This window comes from Rattus norvegicus, chromosome X, assembly GCF_021556685.1.
Source record: "Rattus norvegicus strain SHRSP/BbbUtx chromosome X, alternate assembly SHRSP_T2T, whole genome shotgun sequence".
In the NCBI taxonomy this organism is placed as follows: Eukaryota; Metazoa; Chordata; class Mammalia; order Rodentia; family Muridae; genus Rattus; species Rattus norvegicus.
Window position 1 is genome coordinate 81,873,222 of NC_141554.1, and position 18,446 is coordinate 81,891,667.

Below are 18,446 nucleotides of genomic sequence, written 5' to 3' on the forward strand. Positions count from 1 at the left end.
CTCTTAGAATGATAAAAAGTATCTTCAGAAATGCAATACTCTTTTGAAAGACAATAATGATCATATACTATCTTTTCAACATAGGAACTTTGATAAAATTATTTTAATATTGGCACATATATCTTGCTTGTTCAGCAAGGGTAATATAACCCATGTTATTGTAATACAATTGCTAACTAGTGCTTTCAATTCCATGGGTGAAAAATGTCAACAAGGGAGACACAGAGAAAGAAGAAAAAAGTACCTAATATAAAAAGTTACGTGAAAAAGCAAGAGTACACTGTGTGAAAATGGAGCCAAGCACATGGTGGCATATGCCTGCTAAGAAGGCTGGGAAATGAGTAACACTTGAGTTTGAAGCTACCAGAGAATCACAAATTCTACACGGAAAATTACAAAGTCTAAGTCAGCCTTGGCTAAATTATAAAACCTTGTATAATACTACTAACTCAATGAATGAATGAATGAATGAATGAATGAATGAATGAGTAACCATATCATAGATCATACCTATAATCCCAGCATTTCTCAGGCTGAAGCAGGAGGTTGCTTCAAGCTTGAGGCAAGTCTGGAGTACAGAATGAGCTCCAGGTCAGACTACACAAAAGTATGTGACTGTGACTCAAACATAGTAACAAAACAAAAACTACAGGAGAGCACAATCAAGTCCATAGAAACGGACAAGTGTATTAACAATACTTAAAAAAATAACTGTTAAGGATTCAGTCAGCCTTACTACTAATAAACAAAAGTCTATTTAAATCAACTCAAGACTATTATTACATATTAAAACCATTTTAAATGATTTTAAAACTATAAAGCATCACACTGTCACTAGATGTTGTTGGCATTAGACCTCAGGACAAACTTCTGAAGACGGATCTTCAATATGTGGCAAAAGCTAGACAACTGATGAGCTACTTTGACCTGATTCAGACATCTGTAAGTCCAGGAGCCTTTTGGAAAAGAAGGCAGCAGAAAAAGACCATGTAATTACGCAAAAATATTACTGAAAAGGTAAAAGTAACTCAAATGAACTGGAAATTGAAGACAAATCATACCTAAAACACAACTAATTCTTTTTCTTACCATTACCATGATGGCTATTCAAAGAACACTAGTCATGCCAAAGTATTGTCAGAAAAATATAAAGTAAAAAAATGGACACTGATTATAATTGTGTAAAGATTTGCCTTTACTGTTTAAGAAAATGACTAGTAAACCGCCTTTTGAACTGTGTGGTGAGGAGACAATTGTTTTTTGTTTTTTGTTTTTTTTCCGGAGCTGGGGACGGAACCCAGGGCCCTAGCAAGCGCTCTACCACTGAGCTAAATCCCCAACTTGAGACAATTGTTAATTACTCAATTTCCTATCAAGTTTTTAGAAATGATGTACCTGCACATGCATATATAAACTGAAAAAGGGAAAAAGTAAACAAAAGCATTGCCCATACACCTGGATATTAAAACTATTTTCAAACATGTATCAGTAATTCGAGGCTAAAACATGTACTAGTGAACACTTCGAATTTGCCTTCTGTGGTACAAGTAGGACATATCTAACAACAGAAAGAACAACAAAACTTTGGGCTGAAAATTAAAGGTAGTAACAACGTGTTCAAAAATTATTAGTAACTCTCTGAGAAATTACCATTAACAATACTGGTTGTGGCATTCACTCTTATTATAATTAAACCTATTTTTTTTTAACAAGGCATTAGGAAAAAGTCAGTAGATTCTGTAACACTTAAAGTGGCTTTACTCTTGTAATATCATACAAAAACTTTTCAAAATGAATATTACAGCAATTTAACTGTTTACTATTTACAAGCAAACTTCCAATAATTTTCTTTTTATTTAGTCTACGTTATTCTACTATTCTTCCAACTTTCTCTCCACTTTGTGTGCTTTTCCTCATTTGGATCTTATTTGTAAGAAAGGAGTTGAATTTAGGTTTTATTATCACTCCTTTTTATTATAATTTCATATTTGTGGCTAATACTAGAATCTCTTTTCCCACATATAAAAGATCATCTTTTTGTCTCAGTGCAGAGCAAAACATGCACTTGCATTGCAATCCAAAAGCTTTGGTCCTTAACCAAAGTATATTCTTTAAAAAATGCCCATTGTTGTCTCTTAATCCCCAAATCCTGTTCACCTATTCCCAAAAGGTCATAATACATAGTTCTTATTTAGTGAAAATGTATTTTTACAAATGCAATTTACTTAATTAACTAGCTATTTTCTAAGATTGGAAATATACAACAATGTTTTTATTCAGTAGTCCATTATCTAAAGACAGTAAATCTTGGAATTCACTCAGTAGTCCTTAGTATTTTTATTTGTGTAGTTTTCCTCACTTACGAGTCAGTTCCCCTTCTGAGTCCCTTTTCCCCTCCCCTCTAAAAAGAAAAAAAAAGAAAGAAAGAAAAAGGAGAAAAAGAGAGAGAGCTAGGAAAAAAAAAAAAAAAAAAAAACACCCAAGCCTGGCCTCAGTTCCCGTATTTCAAGCCAGGACCAACCAGAAACCAGTTTTCTTCCACTAATCCGGAACTCCGGGCTGTTACCAACGCTGTCATTGGCCAGCGTCAGTCCTTGGTACGTGCCCCAAGATAACCCCCTGGTTTCTGTCCCTTATTCCCCTACAATGGGCCTTCTCCGATGTTTGTAACACAGTCATAATGCACAACACAGCACCTCTGAAAACCAACTCACATTCTTCAAAGTTTTGGGGTGAAAATAAGCAAGGCTAGAGGAGGGCAAGGTACCCTTTCCGACACGCTGGGAGGGGGAAGGGGCAGTCCTTCGAACACCGAACAGCAGGCTCGGGGAGCTCTGAGGGCTGAAGGGCCAGGGGCGGGTTGGGGGCACAAGGTGGGGAGGGAGTGGATAAAGAGTTGGGCTAAGTTGAAACGAAAAGTTTACTAACCAGATCCTCGAAGCTTCTTCGGTGCTCTTTCCCTTCCCAGTCTAAGCGGCGCGGAATCAGCTGGGGGCCGGAGGAAAAGAAAGGGGGGGGTGTGAAGGAAAAGCCTCTGGTCCCCATCAGCAGCACCCAGCCTGGAGTCTAGTCCTGGACCCTTTAGCATTTTAATTTCTCCAGTCCCAACAGCTACTGCCGCCGTGTCCGGGGTGGGGGGTGGGGGGCAGGCCAAAGGAAAGGAAATCCTGAAAAAACACCTCCCGCAGGAATAAAAGGCAGCGAGTTTAGACCCCTGCGTTGTCCGCCCCTTCTAAGCAAAGAGCCCGGTTCACCCCAAGTGACAACAGTCCCAACTGTCCAGCTCGAAGGCTCTCTCCCGGCCCCTGTCCTCGGCCCCTGACCTACCTTACCCTTCCTCCAGGTTCTCCCCAGCCCTCCCCACCTCTTCCCAAAGGGGGTCCATACCTGATGCTCTTCGAGCTCTTGCACTAGCACCTGGGGAAGAGGGACACACAGATGTGAGGAACAGATTGGGGCGCCAACCCATTCCTCCCTCCCCACTTCCAACACAGCCGCTGACTGTAGGAGTAATCGCGGCCGGCCTTTCCCTCACCCTCCAACTGCACTGCTTACCCGGTGCCTCAATTTCCCCAATGGGACCATTCCCCAACACTCCCAGATATCCTTTTCCCCTCTCACCTGAGCGGATTTGTTACAGGGTCCGGACTGCAAGAACCTTGCGATCAGGTAATACAGCTCTAAAGAAGGGGTGGGGGGTGGGGGGAGACGTAGAGAGAGAGGCAAGGAAGAGAGATACAAGCTTTAAAAAAAAAATTCTGACAGCAGTCGCACAAATCCCCTATCCCTTTAGCCCCCGGCTCAGCTACCCACCGGCTTCGATCTGGGTAGGTGCCGCCGCCATCCTTTTCCCGAGGGGGTTTGGGGGCTTCGCTCCGGAGGGCTGGCGGGGGCGGGTGGGGGCGCTGCCTCTATTGTGGTGAAGCCCCCATGCTTGGGAGTCCCGCCGCTTCCGCCGCACTCTTCGTCCCAGTTTCGGTCTCTCTCGGATTCATCGCATCACGTTTCGACCCATAGATATTCTAGCCCAAGAGCTGAGGAGGCGGAGGAGGAAGGAGAGCAAGAGAGAAGGAGAGGGAGGAGCTGAAGTCGCGGAGGGGTGGGCGGGGGAAAAGGGGTGGAGTCATAGAAAGAGGGGGGAGGGAGGAGAGGAGGGAGCAGCTTGCAGAGCTCCAGGCTGGCCGCCAGAGGCACTAAGGCGGCCGCCTAGTTCCAGCCGCTTAAGCCGGCCTGGGGTTGCCTAGTTACTGCCCAGAGAACAAGGAAGAGGTTCTAAACGCAGGCAGACGCTCTGGCAACCTTTGTCAAACTCTGTGGTGGCGTTGGCGTCCCAGAGCTCCCGAGTTGCTTACCCTTCCTGTAAGGGCAATCGTACCCTTTCCGGTGAAGGAACCTTTCTCCAGACCTGGTCCATAGAAACTTGTGAGAGACTGACTTGACCTAGCTTACCTTGGGTCACCGAAAGGATTTGGTTTGTTTGTTCTTTTTCTACCCTCCCCCCCCCCAAAAAAAAGTCGCTAGCTACTAAAAGGTTTTGTTGCCAAAGGAGGAACAGTATACCAAATGAAAGTGCTGTGCTTACCTGATAGCTGGAGCAAGGGAATAATATTCTTCTAGAAAACTACTTAAAGTATCCCCTTGATTCTGATAAATATTGAACGAGAAGTTTGCACTTTAACCACGAGGCCTTTTCCCCCTTCTGAAATGATCAACAAGCGGTATCTTCTCCATTCCTGTAAGATAAGTTGGAACTCTGTTTTGAAATTCTACCAAAACATTTTTAAAGTTTTTAACTATTGTGAAATTTGGATAGAAATGATAGTTTGGTTGGTTTTGTCTTTGAAGTGTTATTCTCTGTCATGCTTGCACTATGTTCACTATTTATCCAAGGCTCTCCTGGCATTCCCTGTGTCAATCCTCCTGCCTCAGCTTCCCTGCTGTTCACGTGGCAGACATGAGTCACCATTCCACTTTACTAAGTCTTTTTCCAATGTTTTGAGGCTACAATTGTTTTAATGTATAACTTTAACTCTTAGCAGAGCGCTGGCCTGCTGTTTGGGGTAGGTAAATCTTCAGTGATCGAAGGATTTGTATAATAATTGACAGTTTGAGTAAACTGGTTCACTTCCCCAATTTCTCTTAACATCCTGTTCTCAGGATGTTACTGTGAACAGAATTCACAGAGGCAACACCTGATGGGAAAACAAATACTATTTGAATTGTATACATTACTTTCGTTGAAACACTCAAATTTGAAGGTTCACCTAACTGTGTGGCTATAGTGGGAGTATAATTTTCTGATTCAGGGAGCTTAGCCATTACCACATTGGGCATAGAATTCAATTAAGTAAGCATAAACTTAGCATATCCTTAGTAACTCTTTCTGCCCATTTCTTTTATTTACCTGCTGTAAATCATTTAAACACATATTTTACCTGCTGTAACTTATTTAATCCTTACAGTGACCTAGGAGATAGTTTATATTTTTCTTTATCACAGCAATATTAAAAATGACTACTATATGAATTAAGAGCACTTACATTCTATTGTATTTTTATGTGTAAATGATAAGAATAAATAATATCCGCCATGTTTACAAACACATTTTTGTAGAAGTCATGTGAGAATATATCTGTGTTGTATTCAAAAGACATGTGACATAATTATTCCATTGATCACTAAACTGCAAATTTGGATGCAATTAAGAGAGAAAACTCCACACATTTACAGAAATTTAAGGTAAGAAGTTACTTTGTAAAGAATTATTTTATTTATTTATTTATTTATTTATTTATTTATTTATTTATTTATTTATTGTGTATATGAAGGGGCAGAGTCTCCTGACCTCAAGGTAAATAATTATATTGACCATAATTGGAAGTGATAAGGGCTTAGGAATAAAGAAAATAGAGATTAACCTTCTGTGGTCTGATATACCTATAATCCAAACATTAGGAAGGCTGAGGCAGAAGTGTCCTTAGTTCAAAACTACACTGGGATACATAGCTAATTTAAAGCTAGCATGAGAAACAGTGAGACCCTTCCTAGAGAGATAAGGAGACTGGGAAGGAGCACTCCATTAGTTTCAGGCACAGACTACTGAATGCATACTTCAGAAACTTCAGCAAGCAAAATGTCCTGCTTTGATTATAGTATCCTCTATTGATAAAGCAAACTGACAAAAGGAAAAATACTTAAAGCCCAAATCCATTTCCACAAAGCCAGTCAGTAGGGGTAAATTTTGGAGATGATAATTAAGGAACTGATAAACTAGCACAAATTTTCTGTACTAAATATGTAAGAAGGAAATTTTGTAAATGTCCCTGTTCCCACAAAAAGTATTCATTCTTTAGAACTAATGCTAATTAATCAAACATTTTGAAGTAATTTAGAACACAATCACCAGGCTTAACCTCTGTGTGTTTTTTGTGTTCTCCCAACTCTGCGTGCGTGCACTTGTCTATGTAGGTCAAAAGACAGCATTTAGGAGCTGCTTTTCTCCCTCCATTATATGGGTCCCAGGATTGAATCCAGATTGCCAGGCTTGGCAGCAAGTGCCTTTACCCACTTAGCCACACTGTCTTTAATTTTTTCAAAGTTTTCATTTGGAAAGGAAGCAAGTTTTCATCTGTTACAGGAAAAAAAGTGGACTTCAGTAGAAAAACTGAGAAATGTTATCAGACATTGTGGTGTGGTCTTATAATCCTAGCACTTGAAAATTTGAGGCAGGAGGATTAAGAGTTCAGACCATCTTTGGCTACACAATGATTTTGAGACCAACTCGCTTACATGAAAACAGCACAAGGAAAGAGAGAAGGAAAAGAAAACCACGAGAGTTGGCAAGTGACTCAGCCAGTAAAGGTGCTTGCCGCCAAGCCTGACAACCTGAGGTCGATCCCCACAACCTACCTGGTGAAGGAGAGAACTGACTCCCTCAAGTTGTTCTCTGACCTCCACACTCTTGCCCTGGCATGCACTTCCCACCCACACACAAACACACTACATAAGTGTAAAAAATGTTAGTAAAAATGTTTACTTGGTAGCTGCATTAGCTTCCTGGGGCTACCATAACAACTTCTAATCCAAAGGGTTTAGGAAAGCAGTGGGTTGTTTTCTTACACATGAAAGCTAGAAAGCCTCTGGCAGAGTCTGTGCTCCCTCTAACTGCTCTGTAAAAGAATCTTTTTTTTTTTTACCTTTTCTAGCTTCTAATGGATCCTTAGCCTTCTTAAGTTTGTTGACAGCATAATTCCATTATCTTCCTCCATGTTCAGATAACCTTTGTACATGTGGGGCCCTGTGTCAAACTTACTGGATTGTGAATATCCATGATTCTTGGGACCCACTCAGGGTCTCACACATTTTGGGCAAGCACTCTACCACTTAATGTGTTTCGTTATAAGGACAGAAGTCATTAAATTTCAGGCCCACCCTACATCTAAAATGACCTCATCCTAATACCATAATTATATGTATAAAAACCCTATTTCCAAGTAAGGTGGTACTCACTGGTACAATGGTCAGAATATGAACATATTTCTGAGGGGATACAATTCACTGAACTACCCATTACTTTATTATCATCTTTATTTTTAAATAAATCTTATTTGCCATTATTGTATGCATATTTGGATGTGTGTGTATATGTGGGGGGGCATGATGTGTGTACACATGACTGTCAGAGGACAACTTTATAACATTGTTTCTCTCTTTCTGCTTTTATGTGGGTTCCAGGGATTGAACAAATTGTCCTTTTAAAAATCACATTGCAGAATGATTAAGACTATAGCAAAACTTGACAGCCTGAGTTGGATCCTCAGATCCACAGAGTAGGATAGAACTGACTCCTGTAAATTGGCCTCTGACTTCAACAATTGTGCCATGGTATATGCTGGTGGTACACATGCAAAGAAAATAAACTATAAATATTTAAAATCACATTGCATGAGCCAAGGATATGGCTCAGTTGGTAGACTTCTTCATTAGACTAGAAGACAATTTCTCAAATTTAAAAGTCATCTAAAGGAACAATCATAAGTTTGAACAAGAAAACTATTTATTGATCTAAAGCAGTGCTTCTCCACTTGTGGGTTGTGACCCCTTTGGAGGGAGTCACATAACACATAGCCTACATATAAAGTATTTACATTATGATCTGTAACAATAGCAAAGTTATGATCATGCAGTAGCAAGAAAATAATGTTATGGTTTGGGGTCACCACAACATGTAGCACTGTATTAAAGGACCACAACATTAGGAAGGTTGACAGCTAGTAGAGATTGTGAACTCCGAAAAACAAACAAAAGTAATGAAAACAAAAGAGAAAAAATGGAAGGGAACTCTCAGCAGAAAATAGGCAGCATTATATTCACCAACACACACACACACACACACACACACACACACACACACACACACAAACACACATTTAATGAAAATGTTAGAAAGACAAGTGAGACGAAATATTTTGAAGGTACATTGTAACCATGTCAGAAGCCTTTGTTTCAAAGTTAACATACACACAGGAAACTCAGTGAACTACAAATATAAACATTTAGTAGTGTCCACTAACATTGGAAATAGAAAACTACTGCGTCATCACTAATAAAAGAAAATTAAGATATGATGTCTTATTAAAACAATGGAGACCAGAGGCAATCGGATAGCATAGTCATTGTAACCCAAGAAGGAAGGCACCACACAAGAGTCCTATGTTTAGTAAAGCTAACTTTGAAAACAAAGGTGAAAGGCAGATGTTTCCCCAATAAAAAACAAAAGGAACAGGCTGTTGTTAGCGAAGCCACATTACAAGAAAGTCGTAAAGGAAGTTATTTTTCCAGCTGGAAACCAACAGAATCTAGACAGCATAATATTTCTGTCCCTTATTCATGAGGAGTAAATTCCAGCACCTCCTGTGGATACCTGAAACAATTCCAATATGGGCTATGATCATCTGATCCAGGGATACATAGTTTCTGTTTTTGCATTTTGGTTTTATATTTTGAAACAAAGCCTTCTTGTATAGCCAGGCTCAAACATTCACTCACTCTGCCTTTACCTTCTGAGTAGGAGAATTACAGGAGGCAGGCATGTTTCACTTTAAGATACAAATTCCATGTCCTGTAGTAACAAAGTGCTTACCACACACCATAGCAATATCTTTTTCAGTATGGTTTCAGTCCAAAGTATGATAGCAAAAGGAACACAGATTTCCTGAAAAAGAATACATTTTGTTCTCTGTCTCCTACCTCCTTCTGATTCAGCACTAGAAGTTAAATCTAAATCCAAGCTCTTCCACATACTTAGCAAGTGTTCCAGCATTGGTCTACAGCTCTGTCTTTTGTTTTACTTATGTTTTTGTTTCGTTGTTTGATACAAGCACTCAGTAAGTTGCTCAGGCAGGCCTTGAACTATCAGGAATCTTTGTTCGTTTATTTATTTTGTTTCAGAAAGGATCTCACCTATCCCAGGCTGACTCTTGAACCCACTATATACCAGAAGGTGACCTTGAACTTCTAATTTTTTTCTGCCTTCATTTGCTTAGTGCTGAGCAGACAGACAGGCGTGTGTCACCACACCTGGGAGAGCTTTGGAATTTCAGTCTTCTACCTCTGTAGAAGCTGAGATTAGAAGCTTGCACCAACAGGCCCAGCTACAGGATTCATTCCTTATGCATTACAGTTCTTTATTTGTATTTACTAAAAAGTAGAGGCCAGAGGACAATTTTACATTGTAGATCCTCTCTTTCCAACTTGTGGATTCCAAGAATCACACTTAGCCAAACAGTGGCTGCGCAAATTTCATCCGAGTACTCAGGAGGCACAGGCAGGTGGATCTCCCAAGTTTGAGCCCAACCTAGTCTACATAGTGAGGTCCAGGACAACAAGGGCTACCAAGAGAAGACCTTCTCAAAAATAAAAAAACAAAAAACCCTCAGGTGAGGCTTGTATAGCAAGAGTTTTACTCACAGAGCATTCTCATCAGTGATAGTAAACTAATTTTTTTTTTCGGAGCTGGGGATCGAACCCAGGGCCTTGCGCTTGCTAGGCAACCGCTCTACCGCTGAGCTAAATCTCCAACCCCTGATAGTAAACTAATTTAAGGATTCTGCTTCTCTTTTTTTTTCATTTATTGGATATTATTTCCCCTTCAGAAACCTCCTATCCCATCCCCCCTCCCCCTGCTTCTATGAGGGTGGAAAGCAGCATGCCTACTCAGTCTTGTCAGAGTTGGAGAAATTTGTTTGGTGGGATAGGGAATGGCTACCAAAAAGGAATCCTTACCTAGAATTTGTTCTTACTCAGTCTTAGTGTTATTAGTTTTTATTGGACTTTTTAATTTACCTTCCAAATGTTCTTCCCTTTCCCCATTTTCCTTCCATAAGTTCCCAATCCCACCCTCCATCCCCCTTCTTCTATAAAGGTGTTCACCCTCCCCAACCCCCACTTCACTCCTCCCTGCCCTGACATTCCCCTATACTGGGGGGGGGGGTCCAACCTTGACAGGACCAAGGGCTTCTCCTCCCATTGGTGCTCAACAGGGCCATCCTCTGCTACATATACAGCTGGAGCCATGGGTCAGTCCATATATAGACTTTGGGTAGTGTTTTAGTCTCTGGGAGCTCTGGTTGGTTGGTATTGTTGTTCTTATGGGGTTGCAAGCCCCTTCAGCTCCTTCAAACCTTTCTCTAATTCCTTCAACTGGGACCCCGTTCTCAGTTCAATGGTTTACTGCTAGCTTTCGCCTCTGTATTTGTCATGCTCTGGCTGTGCCTCTCAGGAGACAGCTATAACAGGCTCCTGTCAGCATGCACTTCTTAGCTTCATCAATATTATCTAGTTTTGGTGGCTGTAAATATATGGGCTATATACCCATGTGGGGGAAGGCTCTAAATGCCCATTCCTTCAGTCTCTGCTCCAAACTTTGTCTCCATATCCCCTCTTATGAATATTTTTGTTCCCCCTTTTAAGCAGAACTGAATTGTTCACACTTTGGTCATCCTTCTTGAGATTTTTGTAGTCTGTGGATTGTATCTTGGGAAATTGGAGCTTTGGGGCTAATATCCACTTATCAGTGAGTGCATACCATGTGTGGTTTTTTTGTGATTGGGTAACCTCATTCAGGATGATATTTTCTAGTTCCATCCACTTGCCTATGAATTTCATGAACTCATTGTTTTGGATAGCTAAGTAGTACTCCACTGTGTAGATGTACCACATTTTCTGTATCCATTCCTCTGTTGAAGGGCATCTGGGTCCTTTCCAGCTTCTGGCTGTTACAAATAAGGCTGCTATGAACATAGTGGAGCATGTGTCCTTGTTATATGCCCAGGAGTGGTATAGCTGGGTCCTCAGATAGTACTATGTCCGTTTTTCTGAGGAAACCTCCAGAATGATTTCCAGAGTGGTTGTACTAGCTTACAATCCCACCAACAATGGAGGAATGTTCCTCTTTCTCCACATCCTCACCAGCATTTGCTCTCACCTGAGTTTTTAATCTTAGCCATTCTGACTATGGCGAGATGGAGTGATTTGCATTTCCCTGCTGACTTAGGATGTTGAGCATTTCTTTAGGTGCTTTGCAGACATTTCATATTCCTCAGTTGAGAATTTTTGTTTAGTTCTGTGCCCCACTTTTTAAAATGGTTATTGGATTTTCTGGAGTCTAACTTCTTGAGTTCTTTGTATGTGTTAGATATTAGTCTTCTATCAGGTGTAGGGTCTTTTCCCTATCTGTTGGTTGCCATTTTGTCATACCAACAGGGTCCTTTTCATTACAGAAGCTTTGCAATTTTATAATGTCCCATTTGTTGATTCTTGATCTTAAAGCTTAAGCCATTACCATTCTGTTCAGGAAATTTTACTGTGTTACTATTTGTTCCAGACTCTTCCCCAATTTCTATTCCATTAGATTCAGTGTATCTGGTTTCATGTGGAGGTCCTTGATCCACTTGAACTTAAGCTTTGTACAGGGTGATAAAAATGTATCAGTCTGCATTCTTCTACATGATGACCTCCAGTTGAACTAGCACCATTTGTTAAAAATGCTATCTTTTTTCCATTGGATGGTTTTAGCTCCTTTGTCAAAGATCAAGTGACCATAGGTGTGTGGGTTCATCTCTGGGTCTTCAATTCTATTTCGTTGATCGACCTATCTGTCTCTGTACCAATACCATGCAGTTTTTATCACTATTGCTCTGTAATACAGCTTGAGGTAAGGGAATGGTCAGTGATTCTGACATTAGTTCTTTAATTGTTAAAAATACTTTTTGATGTCTGGGGTTCTTTGTTATTCCAAATGAGTTTGCAAATTACTCTTTCTTACTCTATGAAGAATTGAGTTGGAATTTTGATGGGGATTGAATCTGTAGATTGCTTTTGGCAAGATGGCCATTTTTACTGTATTAATCCTACCAATCCATGAGCATGGGAGGTCTTTCCATCTTCTGAGATCTCCTTCCATTTCTTTCTTCAGAGACTTGAAGATTTTGGCTTACAGATCTTTCACTTGCTTGGTTAGAGAGACACCGAGGTATTTTATATTATTTGTGATTATTGTGAAGAGTGTCAATTTCCTAATTTCTTTCTCAGTCTGTTTATCCTTTGAGTAGAGGAAGACTACTGAGTTGTTTGAGTTAATTTTATATCCAGCCACTTTGCTGATGTTGTTTATCAGCTTTAGTAGTTCTCTGGTGGAACTTTTGGGATCACTTAAATATACTATCATATCATCTGCAAATAGTGATATTTTGACTTCTTCTTTTCCGATCTGTATCCCCTTGACCTCCTTTTGTTGCCTATTTTCTCTAGCTAGGATATCAAGAACTATACTGAACAGGTAGGGGCAGAGTGGGCAGCCTTGTCTAGTCCCTGATTTTATTGGGATTGCTTCAAGTTTCTCTCCATTTAGTTTAATGTTAGCTACTGGTTTGCTGTATATGGCTTTACTATATTTAGGTATGGGCCATGAATTCCTGTTCTTTCCACGACTTTTATCATGAAGGGGGGTTGAATATTGTCAAATGATTTCTCAGCATCTAATGAAATGATCATGTGGTTTTTATCTTTGAGTTTGTTTATATAGTGGATTACATTGATGGATTTCCATATATTGAACCATGCCTGCATCCCTGGTATGAAGCCTACTTGATCATGATGGATAATCATTTTGATGTGTTATTGGTTTCTGTTTGTGAGAAATGTATTGAATAAATTTGCATTGATGTTCATAAGGAAAATTAGTTTGAAATTCTCTTTGTTGGGTCTTTGTGTTGTTTAGGTATAAGAATAATTGTGGCTTCATAGAATAAGTTGGGTATTGTTGCTTTTGTTTCTATTTTGTGGAATAGTTTGAAGAGTATTGGTATTAGGTTTTCTATGAAAGTCTGATAGAATTCCGCACTAAACCCATCTGCTCCTGGGCTTTTGTTGTTGTTGTTGTTGTTGTTTGTTTTGGAGCCATTTAATGACTTCATCCATTTCTTTAGGGTATATGGGACTGTTTATATGGTTTATCTGATCCTGATTTAACCTTGATACCTGGTATCTGTCTAGAAACTTGTCCATTTACTCCAGCATTTCCAGTTTTGTTGAATATAGGCTTTTGTAGTAGGGCCTGATGATTTATTGAATTTCTTCAGATTCTGTTATTATGTCTCCCTTTTCATTTCTGATTTTGTTCATTTAGATACTGTCTTTGTGCCCACTGGTTAGTCTGGCTGTTGATTTTCTCAAAAGAAACAGCTCCTGGTGTTGTTGACTCTTAGTGTAATTCTTTTTGTTTCTGCATGATTGATTTCAGCCCTATGTTTGATTATTTCTTCCTGTCTACTCCTCTTGGATATATTTGCTATTTTTTCTAGAGATTTCAGGTGTGCTGTCAAGCTGCTAGTGTATGATCTCTCCAGTTTCTTTTTGAAGGCACTCAGAGCTAAGAGTTTTCTTTCCTCTTAGCACTGCTTTCATTGTGTTCCTTAACTTTTGGTATGTTGTGCCTTCATGGAGTATTACCCCCAAAGAAGAATAAAATTGCCTTACTTTCAAGGAAATGTAACTAGAGAGAGACAGTATCTTGTTAAGTAAAATGTGCCGGACAGGGAGAGACAAATATCCAGCTCCCTTTTGTGAAGCGTCTAGATTACACACATAAACATTTATGTAGATATATGTGTATACATATGGCATGAAAGTAAAGGTGGGCCTGTGAACAAGACCATAGGAAAGCAGAGAATACAAGTAAACTATATGATATTCATGCATGAAAATCTTGTAATGAAAGGTACTGTTTTCTGCAGCAACTATGCACAAATAGAAAACCCAGCAGATAAATAAAAGCCAGGACCTTGTTGAAGAAGGCCAAACAGGACATGATCTTGAGGAAGGTATTGGAAGTCAAGATGCTCCCTTCCACTATCTTTATTTCCTAGTCATATAGAGATGAACAAATTTACTGTCTTACACTCTAACCTTCATTTCAGTGCCATCAGGGCTCATATCCATGGAACTGAGCAACTACTCACTCAAGCCTCTCAATGCCAGAGCCAAAATACTTCCATTCTTGAACATGTTATCTCATACATTTTTCACCGAAACAGAAAACACATCAACACAAAACAATTTGCCAAATTTACCACCATTTCTAATAAATACTTTCAATAAACTAGTTTACAGAGGGAACTTCATTAAGCTAATAACAGGTGTCTATGAAAAACCTGTAGCTGATATCATTGTTAATTGTGAAAATTTGAAGACTATTCTCTTATAACCAGGAGATTCAATTTAAGGTAGAATTTCTTTCAGACAATGTCTCATGGATGTCAAAGTTCCTGTGCAGCCAAGAGTGACTTAGGCCTTCTCATCCTCCTGCCTCCACTTCCCAAGGGCTGGGAATAGTAGCATGTACCACCACACCTGGCTTATTTGGTGCGGAGTTGGGGAGGGGAGGGAGGGTAAAAGCCAGAGTCTTGTGAAAACATAGGCAAGCATTCAACAAAGTGAGCTACATCTGCACTCCTTCTCTCACCATTTCTGTTCATCGTCTTCCCAGAGTTTGTACATACTTTAATAGGAAAAAGAAAAAAAGAGGATACTAAATCTGGTGTGGAGAGGAATAAGCATCTCTTTCTTTTAAATGTATAGACTTAGCTAGCAAAAATCTTAAGGTACTCATGAAAAACTTATTAGAGTGGTTGAATGAGCAGAGCAATGTATGAAATGTGACCAAGATAGTACTTATAATTCAGTACCTGAGCAATACAGATGTTGAAATGAAAACTATTGTGATTTGCAGTATCATCAAAAAGAATAAAATTCTTAAAAATATGTTTAACAAAATAAATGTAGTACAAGTGCACTGAAAACTGTAAAGTAGCTGACTGGTAATGGGTGCACTCAGGAGGAAGAAGCAGGAGGACCTCTGAGTTCAAGGCCACCCTGGTCTACAGAGTGAGTTCAAGGACAGCCAGGGCTACAAAGAAAAAATAACCCTGTCTCAAAAAACCTTTAAAAATTAAAGAGAGAGAAAGAAAACTTTGAACCACTGTTGAATGAAATTAAAGAACACCTAAAGAAATAAAAAGCCATTTCATGTCCATGGTTTGAAATATAATAGTAAAATCTGATCTACATTGCATAATATATGTAGCCAAATCCCAGGAATTTTGGCAGAAACTCCGTGATTCATACAAGGATCCCAGAATAGCCAGACCATCTTGGAAAGAAGGATAAATTAGGAAGGTCCACACTTCTCATGCTAAAGCCTTACTAACTAAAAGCAATTATCAGGAGGTGTCTGTGCTACTGACATAAAAATAGTCATACACAGGGGGTTGGGGATTTAGCTCAGTGGTAGAGCGCTTGCCTAGCAACCGCAAGGCCCTGGGTTCGGTCCCCAGCTCCGGAAAAAAAAAAAGAAAAAAAAATAGTCATACACATCAGTGGAATAGAATTTAGAATTCAGAAATGAGCCTGCTGTTCTGTTATCCATTGTTGCTACCGGTTCCTAGACAATACAATGGAAGAAAGAAAATATTCTTTCAACAAGTGCTCATGGACAAATGGATATGCACATGAAGAAAATCAGTTTAGATGACTATAATGCAATAATAGGTACAGGAATTAACTCAAATATTTTCCAAGCCCTAAAGTTTAAAACAATACAATTTATGAATTAAACCTAAATGCCAGTGTTTGTTAACTGATATTAAACAAATGTATCTTTGTTATGACACAACACAAGCTAACAAAAGTAGTAAGTTAAGCTTTGTCAGAGTGAAACATTTATGTATGTCAAACAACATTAAGAAAATTGTGACCATTAATCAATCAGCTTTATACTGCTAACCAGAAAAAACACTGTAACATCATGAGGCAAAATAAATTCTTCCACCCTTTGGGGAAAAAAAGAAAACAGAAAGGAAAGAAAGAAAAGGAAGAAAGGAAGAAAGGAAGAGACACATGCTTTTAATCCCAGCACTCTAGAGGCAAATCTCTAAATGTGAGGTCACCCTGATCAACAAACAGATCAAGTCCAGGCTGACTAGAGCTACAAAGTAAGACCCTACATAAAAGAGGGAGGGAGAGGTGAGGTGTGGAAGGAAGGAAAAGATAACCCAGTTTGGCAGTAGTGGCACAGGCCTTTAATCCCAGCACTTGGAAGGCAGAAGCAGGCAAATCTCTGACTTTGAGTCCACCGTAATCTACAGAGCAACTTCCAGGACCACCAGGGCTACTCAGAGAAATCCTATCTGAAAACAACAACAACGACAAAAAAGATAACCCAACACACGGAAGAAAATGGTAAGTTATATGCAGTAAGAATCTACTTACCAGAATATATACAGAGAACACACATATCAGTGCTCATTACAAAAATTCATGCAAGTTGAAACCATAAGATGACAATACCTTCCTTCTACCAGTAGTCTTTCACAAAGCTTGTAGAAATAGTTTAGTAGTTCCTCAAAAACTTAACCTGTCGCTGTATACCCCAAAGAATGGAAAAATCTGTACAATGAAAGTTGTTGCCAAAGCTCACAGCATCCAAAACAAACAACAACAGAAACTGTTGCAGTGCATATACCGCTAATCCCAGCATTTAGAATGGGGAGGGAAGAGAATCTTGTCAAGTCTAGCTTCAACTACACAGAGAAGTCAAGACCCGCTTGGGTTTCCTGAGGTCTTGTCTCAAAAAACAGTTCACAGCAGTGTTGTTTTAATACTTCCGTAACAGAAACAACGTGTGAATGAATAAAAACAAGATATTGTGTACCTATAGAATTGTGTATTCTAACATAAAAGGGAACAAAGTAATGACACGTGCCTGGATGTGAACCTGAACATGTGTTGAATGAAAGAGGTTAATCAGAAAAGAGAGCACATATAGTATAATAGTGTGACAATGTGAAGAACAGGTGAAACAAGGTAAAAAGCAGATTATTGGTTCCGTTGGTCTAAGGACATGCAGCGAGGGAAGGTGCTTGCACATACAACAGTTATTTTGGGTGGGGAAAATGTTTCTAATATGTTCTTCAACTACATTCTGGTAATGCTTGCATAGGTTTGTAAATTGAAACAAAAGCATCTAAGGGAGCAAGTTTTTCTTAGTGCATGGGGGTGCCTGTGTATGGGCATAGATGCTGTGATCCATGTGCGGAGGTCAGAGAATAGCTTTGTGGAGTCAGTTCGTTCCTTTCACCTTCTCGTGGTTTCCAGAGATCCAAGTCAGTTCACCTGGCTTGCATGGCAAGCCTTTTTACCTACTTTCTCAACCACCTTGCTGGCTGTAAATTCACATTTTAAAACAGTGAACTGGAGCTGGAGGTAGAGATTTATGCTTAAAATACTTCTCTCCCTTGCAAAAGGCCATGGATTCATTACCCAAACAGTGAACTTTAAGGTATGTAAATTATGTCTCAAGTGGGGTCTTAAAAATATGTGGTGCTTTGACTAAAGATAAACTAATAAAATCAGATTTTCTTTAAAATTAATTAAAATGGTGTTTGGCTAATAAATTTAATTATGACTGTAGTATGTTCTTAACATTTTTTCCTTGTTGAGCCATAATTGAATATTTCAAAACCAAATAGTATTCTGACTATTTTTTTCTTTTAATATCGCCTTGCACTTTCTCCTTCATTGCCTCACGCATTTTCAAATTGCTACTCACAAAGGACACAGTAAGAAGTTGGAATATATATCAGCAGTAAGGGGCTTGGTTATCATGTGCTGGGTCCTGGATTTGGTCATCACACATATAAAGCATATTAATCATCTTAATAATTATAGAAATGTCACATTTTGTACATATCATAATTGTTTTGAGTTAATATTCTTCATTTGGCTTTTCTCCTCTTTCTTTTCATTAATAAAGTATGTTTTTCTTTCTTTTTAAAACAATTCTGCACCAGGCATGGTGTTACACAACTTTATTCCCAGCACTTGGGAAG

The 18,446-nt window shown here is 39.3% G+C and overlaps 1 protein-coding gene and 1 long non-coding RNA gene across 26 annotated transcripts in view; one reads left to right on the forward strand and one right to left on the reverse strand.

Annotated features, from left to right (window-relative positions):
* Brwd3 (bromodomain and WD repeat domain containing 3) overlaps positions 1 to 4,055 on the reverse strand; it is a 93,444-nt gene extending 89,389 nt beyond the window's left edge. For all 3 annotated transcript variants that reach the window (XM_087599864.1, NM_001447003.1, XM_087599863.1), the window contains 4 exon segments: positions 3,814 to 4,055; positions 3,622 to 3,680; positions 3,388 to 3,417; positions 2,929 to 2,988 (listed from right to left, as the gene is read on the reverse strand). In XM_087599864.1, the coding sequence (XP_087455990.1) occupies positions 2,929 to 2,988; positions 3,388 to 3,417; positions 3,622 to 3,680; positions 3,814 to 3,844 (180 nt within the window). In that variant the 5' untranslated portion in view covers positions 3,845 to 4,055.
* Positions 4,056 to 4,361: 306 nt separating this feature from the next.
* Positions 4,362 to 18,446, forward strand: part of LOC134484057 (uncharacterized) — a 166,402-nt gene continuing 152,317 nt past the window's right edge. For 11 of the 23 annotated variants that reach the window (XR_015646620.1, XR_015646599.1, XR_015646608.1 and 8 more), the window contains exon 1: positions 4,362 to 4,471. This is a non-coding gene — a long non-coding RNA (uncharacterized LOC134484057). Of the gene's footprint in view, positions 4,736 to 5,090; positions 5,740 to 16,702; positions 16,798 to 17,409; positions 17,897 to 18,446 lie in introns of those variants that run through there. The other 12 variants (XR_015646603.1, XR_015646607.1, XR_015646595.1 and 9 more) reach the window with 9 other exon arrangements.